Source organism: Gouania willdenowi, chromosome 1 (assembly GCF_900634775.1).
Source record: "Gouania willdenowi chromosome 1, fGouWil2.1, whole genome shotgun sequence".
Taxonomy (NCBI): Eukaryota; Metazoa; Chordata; class Actinopteri; order Blenniiformes; family Gobiesocidae; genus Gouania; species Gouania willdenowi.
Genome location: NC_041044.1, coordinates 22,643,411 through 22,657,200, shown reverse-complemented (window position 1 = coordinate 22,657,200; position 13,790 = coordinate 22,643,411). Strand labels below are relative to the sequence as shown.

Here is a 13,790-nt window from a genome sequence, read left to right as displayed (position 1 = left end):
CATTAACACAGACTAACCTTGGAAGTGGTTTTCTTCTAAAGCTGAGACTTTATTTTTCAAGGTGACATCTTGTCCCTGAAAATGTCCGAGTTGTCCATGAATTCCTGTGGCCAGGACATTGTCTATGGTCAGCATGTCTGGAGATATGGATCATACATTACAAGCCGCATTCATGTTTTATGAAACACATTTTGGAGTTTTGATAAATACAAGGTTCCTGCGGATCCTTAAAAAGTCTAAAAAGGCATTAAATAATAAAAAAAATCTAAAAATAAGGCCTTAATTGTTATTAAAATGTCTTACCTCAATGTTTCAAAAGTCTTACATTTTAACACATAAGTAAGATTTTATGATTGTGATTCGTCTCACATATCAAAATACAGTAAATGGTAACGTTGGTTTTTAAAAATATATGTAATTTACCGTAACATCGCGCAATCACGGCAGCGGAACAAACTATTGATGTGGTTGCAGCAGGACTCTGTACAGATGTGCATCCTGCTTGTAGCAACTTTCAACAACATGGGGAAATGTAAATTTAACAAAAATTGCAACAAAGGTTTTTCCTAATGCCTTTTCTTAATGGTTTTGTTTTTGTATTTTTGTTGTTTCATTGTGTTCTGGCTATTTTTTAGTGATCTTGTGTGTTTAGAGTGATTTTGATCATTTTAGTGTGTTTTTGTTTTTTTTGTATTTTACTGTCATTTTGTGTGTTTACTTTGGGGGCTGCCAGTTGCACATCTGCACTACAAAAAAATTTACCCTAACCCTATATATTTGATGTGGCATTATTTTCCCCATTTGTTTTTACTGTGAAGTTAGTCTTAAAGGTAATTTCAAATGCCCTTGAAAAGTCTTTAACTGAAGTTAGGAACCCTGAAATATAGCTGCATTTGATCTATTTCATTGACATTTTTGCTGAAGAAATCAAAATGTAGGTAACTCCTCAAATAAGCATCAGTGGATATGAATGTGTGGCAGATTTATAGTCTGACAAAATCACAAAGTCATTGGTATATGCTTATAAAGCATATAACGTAAAGTATTTAAAGGCAAGGTTGTAGTACATTTCATTCGTAAGGCAATCTAATGTGCTTTACATGATTAAAATGGGCATTAGAAAGCATTAAACAGTGTTAGAAATCAATTAAAACTCTGTCATACCACACTTTTAGGATATATATGCTGTTCCAAATATTGCAGTCAAAACAGGATTAATCTCATCCAAATCAAATTGTCCCTCCTGCTGCCTGCCTCAATCCAGCATGTCTCAGTTAGTGCTGTATCATGCAGAGCACTGACAGAGGCCCCCTGTGACACAGCACTGTGTTTACATTCTAATCTATGTGATGGACCTGCTCGATAAGACCGCTGCAGGCTGCTCTGCAGTGTCAGGGGCAAAAGAACAAAGTCAGGCTCAGTGCCAGCAGCAGCAGCGGTGGACCTACCTTCAACAGCAGAGGACAGTCAGGCTAATAGATCCTCAGTGTCTTATAATGGCACTGCCACCCCACGTTTCCTCCTCACTGACTTTTGGAGATGTCATTTCAGAGCTGAAGGGCTGAAAAATCCCTTTGTCCCATCCACACCTGTTTGTTAAAGCCACTGTCATCCTCCAAACGTTGTCTGCAAAAGGTTTTAGCACCTGTCACATTTCAGTTTAAAGAAACATGTCAGGAGTAAATGATGAGAGGTAAAGGAAACATTTTATTCATTGCCTCATGACAATTCGACAGTGTTGACTTACATGGTGGGAGCTTCCTACATACACTTTGCATACGTATATTTCTGTGCCTGCATGAGCTTTCTCTTTGTACTTTTGCAGACAATGTATTTTATATAATTTTTAATGACCTGCATTGGTTTTCTTATTATAGCATCACAGATGAACCCCCATATTGCATTAAACAACTTGCAACTGTTGCAGATACAGTTTATACAGGGTCCCCACGGTCATGAAATAAATTTGAAAAATGTATTTTCCAGTCTTGAAAAGTCACAGATTAATTTAACAGTTTTGGAAAAGTTTTGGAAATATAGTCTATTTTATTTTAATGTTTAAAATATATTAAACCCCAGGGTAGGCGATTTTCTCCAGATACACTTTTTAAGTTTTTGGTTGAAATTGTCTTTATGTCCTGACAGAAATTAAGATCTTATGTGCTCTGAAAAAGGAACTGAGAAAATCCATCCACTGTCGCAGCTGTAAATCTGTAATAACCTCGACCAATGGAAAAAAACGAACTTTTTTTTTTTTTAAGCCAATCACGTCTCCCTGTCTCCCTGCTCGTTCTTGACCCCTCCTTGCATGCACGAGCTCACACTGAAAGCGCATCACCGCTGACAGAGTTAAAACAGAATTTTTGGTCATGTTTTTTAACATGTATAAATATAAGTAAGTGTAAATATAAGTTTATTGTTTACTTACTGCTGATTGAGACATGAGACAACAACGTGTCTACACAATACAAGCGATGAGCTGAGCTCCTCTTCTGCAGCAGCTGTGCGCATGCATGTGAGTGAGATGGAGCACAGAGGGGAGGGGGGTAAATTATAAATAAATAAATATTTAAAATCTTGCTAGCTTTTGAAAATCGCCTACCCTACCTTTAAGCGTTATCTCAAAGTAAACGGGAATCACAAGATCTCACAAATTTACGCAAATTCACTCTCCAGATAAGTTAGTTTGCACGCTGCTGAGACAAGCCTGAGCACATCAGTGGTCGGAATGGTACAGTATTTCAAACTTTTAGAAATGCCTGGAAAATGTGCATTCATTACGATGTGGCTGGCAAATGTGAAATATCAACAATGGCTGAAGAAAGTAAAGAACCCTGGCCGTGCTGGATGTAAACTATGTCTAAAATCGTTTGACATCAGCAACATGGTGGAAGCCACGCTAAGGGGAAGCACTAGTACACTGGAAAGGCCCACTCATTTTTGCACTGTAATGGTCTTGAATAGATCTTAGCGGTTCAGAAATAAGTCATGGAAATTTGGTTAAAAATATTTTAAAAAGTTTTGAAAAATCATTGTGAAAAAAAACCCTGTTTATACCTGCAGTTAATAATCTGAGTCATTAATCCCTATGAAGAGCAGCTCTTGTCATTATAGTGCTAGTTTATTGTTTGTTTTGTTTTTTCTATTAATTGTCCTACTTTTGCAGCCCATTGATGCTTTCATTTAAAGAAAGTGTCTATTCGTATGGTTGCCGTACGGACAACCTCCGGTGCTATCGGTACGTTTACCGAAGTACACGTACGTAGTGTCTTAAAGTTAGGGTTAGGTTTAGGGTTAGGGTTAGGGTTAGTCTTAGTCACGTGACCTAAACTGGCCAATGACTGACCTATCACGTGACCTAAACTGGCCAATGAGGGGCGCTGCGTATGAATAGAATGTCTGTATATTCATACGGCAACCGTACGGATAGACACTGCCTAATTTAAATAAAGGATTATACTGAATCCTGTGTTTGTACTCTCCCTTTGTTCGATCCTCCATTCTGGTTCAACAGAGCAGTACCACCAGTGACCATGGGGGCGGTGTAATTCTCACTATTGAATTTGGAGTACTCATTATGAATCGTTTTTTTTTTTTTTTTTGAGAACAGATTGTGTCAACTGCTTAGGAAATACATTCATCATGTTTTGTCTATTTCTAATGACGTATAGCGTTTATGTTTTTGTTCCAGGTGAATTGTAAACCACACTATGAGAGCCCCTCAGTTGGATCTATTTTTTCCCTTATGTAAATTGATCTTAAATGAGCTCTTACAGCTGATCAGGCACAACCAGTGGGAGATGCTGGGAAAAGCCTTTGTGAAATGTCCTTTCTGTCGATGTGAACTCTTCCTCTGCTGTTGCCCATACGCTATCTTATAAAAAGCATTGTGTTCTGTAGTGTAATGGAATATTATCCTTTGTGGGTTACATTTGTGTGAATATTTCACAGCTTTAAATGTAAGATTTTTGCTCTCTGTTTGTCTGCCTGCTGTGCACCATCATCAGATTACTGCTGGTGCAGAAGGATGCTGAAGATACAAAAGGCTGCTGTTGAGTCTGAGTTAATGGGATGTATTCTGCCCTTAAAAACCCAGCTCACCCCACCACTACTCCACCACAGCCCCAGACATTTCCTGCCGCAAGCCAGATGACAGTCGTTTTCAGCTCCGAGCCGTGCGTTTAGTGATGCTGGGAGATTGTTTGCTCTCCCTTGTTGATAGTTGGTTAGCATTGTGCTGATGAGCCGGCGCAGTGCTTTTTATCACTGCACTATAACCATTACCTGATATGACTGGGTGTAAATTATCAGGGCTGCAACATGGCACTGCACACTCCCAAAAGTAGAAAATTTACACATTAGACAAAATAAAAGTGTTTGTTTGAATAGATTCAATAAGATGTGGATGTTTGCAGGTTTTTAATCCAAATCCCTGCCTTAGAAAGCTTTGCTTGTTTTCTGGTTCATTTCTTTGTTTTCAGTCTTCATTTCAACTTTCTGAAGAAACACTTTACGTAACAAAAACATTATAAGATGACAGCCTCTGCTTTTTTTCTTTCTTTCTTTTTTCTTCCCAGGGAAAATGTCAAATGTCCGCGCTGTCAGGAAGATGCAACAGCTGAATAACTTGGTCGCCATGGTTACAAAGCTCGCCAGGCCAGGATACATTGTGGTGGATTTCTGCAGCGGATCGGTACCCATGAACCTCACTCATTCATTTCTGCTGATCATTGTTCCATCAGGGAGTGGCTAGATGTCCTTATATCTTTAAATATTTCTTTATTTCTCGCCATGTGCTCAAAAGCAAACTGTTAATCCAACTTTACCCAAGATGGATGTAGTTCCAATCTCAATGCTGAATCTGTTGTAAAGGTTGCAAACGCTAGTCATTGTGTGCTGTCTTCGTTTGTCCATTTTACCTTTTGTGTTGTTTTTCAGGGACACGTTGGGATTGTTCTGGCTCATACACTTCCACATTGCCAGGTAATGTTGTGTAACTTGTGTTGTTTTATTGTGTTTGGTATTTTTTGTTTGGTTTACACAACCCTGTGTATCAGGGGGCATGGTTTTTTTTAATATTGTGGCTGTGGTTTGTGCTCTGTGGTCTGCGGATGCTCTGAGAATACATGAAGGAACAGCTCTGTTCCTTCATGTAGTTGTTTTTTTTTTTGGTTTTGTATTGATTGGTTGGTTGATTGATTGGTTGATTATAAAAGGAAAAATACGGTCAAATCAAGTTTTATTTCGAAAGCGCTTTACAACAACCAAAGTTGACCAAAGCGCTGTACACAATAAAAAATACAATTTAAAAACAGCATAATATATAGTTACAAACAGACCATTATCACATTTAAAACAAGTGCCACCGAACTATGTATCAAACGCCTTTTTAAACAGGGGAGTCTTTAGCTTTGCTTTGAACAGGGGCAGGGCTTAATGGCACGTAACTCAAGCGGCAACGAGTTCCAGAGTTTTGGACCAGCCAGAGCAAAAGCACGATCACCCCACTGTTTGTAACGTGACCTGGGCACCTCGAGCAGGTTGTGTTGGGCAGAACGAAGGGCTCTGCTGGGCTGGTGAGGGGTCAAAGTCCCACACAAACACGCAGGTGCGAGGCCATGGATGGAACTGGAAACAAAAAACAAAAGTTTGTACTGGATTCTGAAAAAGACCGGGAGCCAATGCAGGGAGTAAGGGACAGGTGTGATATGGTCATGTTTGGTGAGGAGCCGGGCAGCAGCATTTTGCACAAGCTATAATCTGTGTATGGAGGTCTGAGTGAGTCCAAAATACAGTGCATTGCAGTAATCCAGTCGTGAGCTGATGAATGCATGAATAGTTTTTTCCATGTCGGAGCGGCTGAGGAAAGGCTTCACTTTTGCAAGAAGACGAAGCTGGAAAAAACTTGCCTTAACTACAGGGTTAATTTAATACAGGGACCATGTTTCTCCCTACCCTCACCAACTATATATTCTAATGTAAATATTGTGAAACATTTTGACCCCACACTCCGCACAGTATTACACATTTCCTCCATTGTTATTGTGGACAACATCTTTAAAGCATGTTCATTGCCTTTGTTTCAGGTGGTCCTTATAGAGAACAAAGAAGAGTCCCTAGTCAGGGCTCAGAGACGCAGTGCTCAGCTTGGCCTAAAGAACATTGGCTTCATTCAAGCCAATCTGGATTACTTCACTGGGCCGTTTCACATCGGAGTGAGTATGGCTGGTGATGGAATGAGGGCTCTTCCTGATTGTTTCTATATGTAAACAAAGCTGCCTCACAGGTTGTGGGTTTACACCAGGGTTGGGGTCAATTGCAATTTTTCAATTATAATTACGTCTTCGATTATCCAAGTTCAATCGCAACTTATTTACGATTACAGTGACCAGCATTTTTTCCAAATACAATTAAGTGACAATTATTATTTTTACCCCTTAAGTAAATTGCAATTACATTCTCAATTACTAAAGTTAATTTACAATTAGTCACAATTAATGAGTCTTGATTAAATAACCCCATTAAATATAACCTTCCTGTTGTGTTAGCTTTCTGTTAGCATATCTTATGATAACAGATCAGTTTGACACGTCTTAAATCATATTATCTATCAGGGTTAGGGTCAATCTTACTTGTAGTCTGTCAATTAATAAATAATTACAATTGTGCCATAATTATAATTGTAATTGTAATTTGACACAAAAAATTCACTCATCTTTTTTATTTGGGTGTAACTGTAATTTAGTAATTGAGAACGTAATTGTAATTGACTTTCTGAGGATACAAAATAACTGTCATTTAATTGTAATTGAAAGAAATGCTGGTCACTGTAATCGGAATTAAAAATGTAATTGTAACTGAAAAATGTAATTGTCATCTATCATCTAATTTGTTTTTTATCTCTTGGTTACCTTGTTAGGCTTCCTATTCAATGCAAATATTGGTATTAATATTTTTGCTGTGGGCGTCTGAGCCTTGTTTTTCTGTCAGTATATCCCTAGATTTCAATTATTTTTTAAAAATGATAAAATTCATCAAATCTGTAGTGGTTGTGTATGTGGCGCGTGTGCTGGCAAACACTGGCTCTGATTGGCTACCATGAAACATGACGCCGGTTTTTAACCCACCTCCTCACTACAGCTGCGTATGAAGCCTGGGTTGCTTTCTGATAACAGTTTATTCAATCAATGCATGTAACGCATCGCATTTAACGTTCAGTAACGTTAACGGCGTTATAACGGCGTAAAAAGTAATTAGTTAGATTACCCCGTTACTGAAAAAAAAAACACCGTTATTTTAAACGCCGTTATTCCAAACACTGATCGTTGGTTCCCAAGATTTGCGTTTGATTAAAAATTACAAAGTCAATTACCTGAACTCAATTACAATTAAATTATGGTTACAACAGTAAAATAAATTTCCAATTACAATTACAGTTATAATTACATCATAATTGTAATGAATCATCAGTTACACAATTACAATTGTAATTGACCCCAACCCTGGTTTACACTGTGGTGGTGGTCACTATGCATCTGTGTCATGTTTATTTTGGTGCTACTTCAGATTCCTTTCACAGTCCAGCAGCAGCTTGTTCTGAGTTCTTAGTATAATTAACAGTGTGTGCGTGTCCCTGTGAGGGAAGTGTGGCCTGTCAAATGTAAAAGCCGTCTCCCACTCTGAGTGGCCATGAACAAGGTAGCAGATGGAGATGTGTAGACATTACCGTTTGAAAGGTGAATGAGGTTGGTGGTCCCTTTTTATTTTTCAAGAAAATTCATGTTCCCTTAGCTTCACAATTATCAGGCTTCTTTTTAAGATTTCTTTTTTTTAACTCAATAGTGTGCAATGATTACATCTAAAACATTAACATCAACCATATCATTTGGAAGTTTTGGTGATGAAGTAACACACAGAGAAGCACTTTCCTTCCTTTCTTTCTTTCTTTCTTTCTTTTTTCTTTGGTCGTGTCACTAAAACATAAAAAAAAACACCACCGTTTAATTATATTTGAGCGAGTATTTTATGTGATGGGTTTTCGTTTGTTGAAGTGGAGCTTTTATCAGAAGCCTTTTAGCGTCCTGCACTTCACTCAAACATCACGTTAGCGTGCACTCAGGAAAGGTCGGAGGTACTCGAATTTAGCGTTATGTCACGGTGAAGAAATGTTCTTTTGTAAAGTAATCACTGAACTGTAAAACTTAATGCACTTGTGGATTTGTCAAAGAAACTAAAGACATTTGAAACAGAAAATCTCTACCTCTGGAGTTTCAGAAACATTTGTTCGTTTTCTTCTCAAACTGAACTAAAAACAGCTTTGACATCACTCAGGCTTAATTTGCGTTACTGCTACTGCTGTGCGTCAGTCTAAAGCTCTTTCTCACCATGTTTCACTTTCTCACTATTTCATCTCTTTGCTGTTTTTTAACCCAGTTTAAGAAAACGCAGCAGCCTTATTTCAACTTACAATCGGGACAATAGAAATGTATCTGCAGCATATGAGCCTCCTGTAATTGGAAGTTGTCTTTCCTCTTGCATCATAACCCCACTGAGACATGCTCCACTTGGCAAACAAACACCACACACATATTTCATGTGGGTGTTTTTTTCACCTTTATACTTGAACAGATGAGGATTTAAGACACGAAACAAAAGGTTAAATTTGTACATGTAAAATAAGTGCATGGCAAAAATAATTAATGCATTTGCACACACAAAATTCTACTGAAAAGAGCTGTTTTATACTCACTATTTAACCTAGTTACTTCTGTGCATGCTTCCATCATTTCAATCATTTTCCATAAATCAGTTTATTAAAGGTGAGGTGGCCCTGCTCTACCTTTCCCAACATGAACACAGGTTGGCTTTGAGTTTATTTTATATTGTGCTTTCATTTAAAAAAAAAAAAAAAAAGACATTTCATGGAAAGAAAATTTGACTACCATAAAGCTGATTAGGAAATGTGTTAAATGCTATATTTTTAGATAGGTAGTTTTACAGCTGGTGAAGTGATTTGTGGTTTAAATCCAGGCTTAACCTGTTCGAATGCTGATGTGTTTTAAAGCAAGACACTAAACTCTGACTCGCTGCAAATTGAAAGCTTCTACTGCTGCTATCTTTCCCTCGACACCGTTGGTTTATCATGAATGAGGGAATGTCAGTCACAGTGTGAAGCTCTTAAAGACTTCACAGGAGGTGATAAATTGCTTAATAAATACACGTTTATTCCCTCTGGTTACTTCTTTAGTCATGCAAAAAAATGCTGTTGCTGGTATTGTTATAAATTGTGGCTTTATTAGGTATAATACTGAAACATCATCCTGATTTTGTTAAATGCCTTTTGATGCAAAAAAATTATTAAATCTAAAAAAGGAGGGAAAAAAGGGGGAGAAAAAGTTTAAAGGTCCTATGTCATGCTATTTTTCACCCATCTCCATTTGTTCTAAGAACCCCAAAAACATAGTATTTTCCCAAACTCGCCTGTTTTCCAGAGTTTTAGCCTCTGAAAAGTCACTTTCTGAGCAACTCTACACAAACAGGCTGATTTGCAGCCTACTTATGCATATTCATGAGTGTCTATAGACGGGACACTGACTTCCTCCTCCCCGCAAGGTAACGTAGGGCCAGAGGACGGCCCGCCCTCCTCCCACCCACTCCGTAGCGGAGCTCATGCTGCTTTATAAACACGAGACAGAGCGTGGGGGCGGGGCGTTCACCGGTACAGTACATACATAGACTGTAGAAAATACATACATAGCACTGCGCAAAGGATGCTGACATGCTCACCTTCGTGGGCGTGTCTGTTTACATGTCAATCACGGCACGAGGTGTTTGTGCTCGTCCTGCAGTAAGAAAGGAGCAAATCATCCTCTAACTAACGATTGAGGCAATCAGTGAAAAAAACACTTTGGGCATGTGTATGAAGCCCTAATAGCACTTTATGATGTTTAAATCACAGAAAAGTTGATTAAGCATAAACATGGGCCCTATAAAATGCATCTGCAGTATTTTTCACTTTCATACTACACTTTCAACATTTCCTGTCTGCAACCAAAGAAACCTGTGTCTCCCTTCTTATGCTGTTCATTAAGTATCGTCTCCACAGCGAGACATAGCTCTGTGTCAGACCGTCACAGACCGGGAGACGGATATAATTAGATGAATATGGGTGAATAATGAAGTCTCATTATTTTTTTAATGCAGTTACAAAGATAGAAAAAAAAAATTCCGACAGAAACAGCTTCTTCTCTTCTATTAAAATAAATGATTATAGAATCTCGTCCAAAAGCTATACGTGAGGCGTATATTTTCCCCTTATCAGCGGTGTAGTGCTGAGTATGTGCGTGTAACATTACATCTGTGTGATCGCTTTAGCTTTAGCATGCATTCTCTCTAATTACGCTTTTTTAATTAGCGGGACAAGGCCACAGCGATGTTTAGTCAAAGCTCATTTGAAGAAGAAATAAATCTGAGAAAGCATCAATGCATCCCCCCCGTCAGTGGTTGAAGATACATCGTTGGCTATCGAAACACGCCCTGATGGCTTTTAATGTGAGCCGTGTGCATTTGTTTTGGTTGAATGACGCTTTATTTGTGTTAAATCATGGCTAAAGGTTGTGAAATGTAATTAGGAGTCAGTGCAGCATGACTAATGGACTACATTAGGTTTGCCAGATAAGAGTGATAAGGCTCGTCGGTTAATTACTTTCTCTTTAGATGTGGAGGATGTAACTTCACACAATCTGTGCAGATAATTCTTTTCAGTAGCAGCCTTGATAGCGTGAATCAATTTTACTTATTTTTTTTCACATGTTCACATTTTCATTTTCATTTATTTAGAGAGAAGGAAGAAACTTTTTTTTTTTTTTAACATGAAATAGCAAAAAAATAGCAAATATTTAAATATGGTGATACAATATTGTTTATTTATCATTCTGCTTTTCAAATGGTAAACTTGCACATGCATGGGGGGGATCCACCAAGCATAGTATTATTGTCAAAGTATCTTTTTTATATATAAGTGTGTCTGGCTGAGCTGAAGCTGTATCTGTCTTCTCTTTCCTTACTCATTTGAGAAGTTACTGCCAATCTCGTCCTGAATCTCTTGTCCTTCTCACTGCTGTCAAGGCAAGACCTGCAGACGCCTGGCGACAAAGACTAATTGGTAAACATAAAAATGATTTTCGTTGGCTCGGTTTAGTTTCACTGTGTCTCAGTAGCTGTTTTCACATCAGCCTGTTGGTTGTGCACTTTTCTCAGACCGCTTAAAGAGAACCCATTTGGCTTTTAGGGTAGAGAGGGAATCATCCATGTCACCGCTGCACTTTAGGTTTCAACTCTGTTGTTTCTAGGTGTCAAAAAGCAGGTGTGCAAGAACCATTGGGTGTGTAAGTGGGTTGGAGGACAGACGAGCTGTGATTCAAGGTGTTTTATTCCCTTTCTGGTATTCCAATATATAAGCAGAGCATTACTAATGCATAGCTAGGTGTTCATCACCACGCTCTGTTTACCCACTCAATGAGAGCTTGATGCATTCGTGCCTCTGCTCCTCAACCACTAATATATTTTGTTTGCTTTACCTCTGTGAGCCTGTACCTAGGAGATCACAGTTGTATTTAATAGCAGCAGCAACTATGAAGTAATCAATGGGATCGAGTGCATGTTCTCAAGTGCTCTCAATTCATGTTGAACACGAAGGTCTTTGAAAAAAAAATAAAATAGGTGTTTTATTGTTTTTTTCCCCTTACTTCAGGTTGCACTCCATGCATGTGGCATCGCCACAGATATGGTGATGGAGCACTGCATCCAGGCACAAGCAGCTTTCGTCATCAGTCCTTGTTGCTACGGCTTCATCCAGAATGCGGTCAAGTTTACATTTCCCAAAAGGTTAGTAGCTGCTGACGCCATCTCAGTCCACTGTCCACACTCTAGGGCACACGTGTCAAACTCAAGGCCCGGGGACCAAATCTGGCATTTTAGAGCATCTAATTCGGGCTGCAGGAGAAAGTAAAAATGACATGAATCACTCTGTAAGTCCACAACTAACCCAGCTGTAGATACCTCTCCTCTCCAAATACACCAACTAAATACAATTAAATAAAAAAAATTGTCATAATATCCACGAAATTTTAATCCTGCAGGGACAGATATCTGTCACTTATTGCTTGGATATTATCAGTTCCTTTAAATTTATATTTTTCTATAATTTATACAGTACATGGAAAAGGCGCATATCTATAATCTACGGCCCACTCTTTATCCCCTGAATTGAAATGAGTTTGACACCCCTGCTTTAGATGTCTTCTTTCTGCTCATGTTACAAGAGAGTGAAAACCTTACAGTTATCTCCAAACAACTTTTTATTTCATTTTTCTCATTTCCATTATCTTCCAGGATTTTCAAAACACAATATTTGTATATGTGGCAACTGAGTGCTATTAAACTGGAGAAGTTGGTGGCACTTAAGGAAATGTTGGGCCTCGATGACTCAACCATTAATGGAAAGTGCTTGAATGTGGGGCTGTTTGAATAGAGACAAGAAGCAAAGTGCACCAGAGAAGCAGTTTGGCTATGGATATAAATAGTTGTGATTTAGTGGCTATGCTACATGATTAAATTGTGCTCTACTAATGCAGTGCCTGTTGGAAATATGTATTCATATAGTGATAGCTTAAGTAGATTTGTCAATTATGGCCAAATGAGTATGTGTTTGAAGGTTGGATGTACAAAGAGGTGTACATACTCTGTAGTGTTATAAAGGGGCATATTTTTTTTACTCATTTTTATATTTTTGTCATTTGGTGTATTTTTCTGTAATGTATGTTTTTTGGAGTCGTGTATTTTTGTATCTTTCTGTAATGTATGTTTTTTGGAGTCGTGTATTTTTGTATCTTTCTGTAATGTATGTTTTTTGGAGTCGTGTATTTTTGTATCTTTCTGTTGTCTTTTTGTGCATTTTCTGTATAATTGCTTTTTGTTGCCATTTTGTGTATTTTTGTATCTCTTTTAGTGTAGGTCTGTGCATCTCCGTTGTCTTTTTGTGTATTTTTTTTTTTTTTGCCGATTCTCTTGAGCCGATATTTGGACCCGATTCTACTTTTGCTCTCTCAATTTACATCATAAAAATTACACAATGATGATAACAAATGGTTCGAGTCTCAATTTTTAAAAAACGAACATTTATGGAAATTACTAAAGGTGAGGTAGAACGACAACAAGTGAAAAATATTTAACAAATATTAAAAACAGGTGATGTAGAACAAGAACAAGTAAAAAATATTTAACAAATATTAAAAACAGGTGATGGAGAACAAAAACAAGTAAAACATATTTCTGCTCTCTGTAAATAATGCGGATCGGCGAACGCAGCAGCCCGCATCGGCCGATGCCGATAAATGTAAAAAAACTCAAAAATCGGCCGATACTATCGGCCGGGGGATGTATCGGTCTATCACTAATGTGTACATCTACATATCAGTCCATTTCCAGCTTTTAACGCGGTGATTTTGTGGACAACATTCCATTGGCACTTTTAGTCCGTCTCGGTACACGGGTCTGCGCGCGCATGTGGCTACTCCAGCTCTTTAGTGATTGATTGGCTGTGGTGCCCACACGTGAGTGATTATGGTGAGCAGAGATTTGCTCTATCACTGGCTCTGGCTGATGATGAACAACGGTTTGTATTCATTATTCATTAAACTGTAACATTGCAGTCCCATGAATCTGACTTTGCACATCTTTGAACCAAGCTGCAGCCATGTTGGCAGCATCAACTGTCCCTGAACTACAGT

The 13,790-nt window shown here is 38.3% G+C and overlaps 1 protein-coding gene across 4 annotated transcripts in view; it reads left to right on the top strand.

Annotated features, from left to right (window-relative positions):
* The window catches only part of gstcd (glutathione S-transferase, C-terminal domain containing), a 67,669-nt gene that overhangs the window by 37,333 nt on the left and 16,546 nt on the right, over positions 1-13,790 (top strand). For 3 of the 4 annotated variants that reach the window (XM_028458835.1, XM_028458828.1, XM_028458851.1), the window contains 4 exons: positions 4,578-4,693; positions 4,939-4,983; positions 6,087-6,215; positions 11,753-11,886. In XM_028458835.1, the coding sequence (XP_028314636.1) occupies positions 4,578-4,693; positions 4,939-4,983; positions 6,087-6,215; positions 11,753-11,886 (424 nt within the window). Of the gene's footprint in view, positions 1-4,577; positions 4,694-4,938; positions 4,984-6,086; positions 6,216-11,752; positions 11,887-12,393; positions 12,758-13,790 lie in introns of those variants that run through there. The other variant, XM_028458843.1, reaches the window with a different exon arrangement.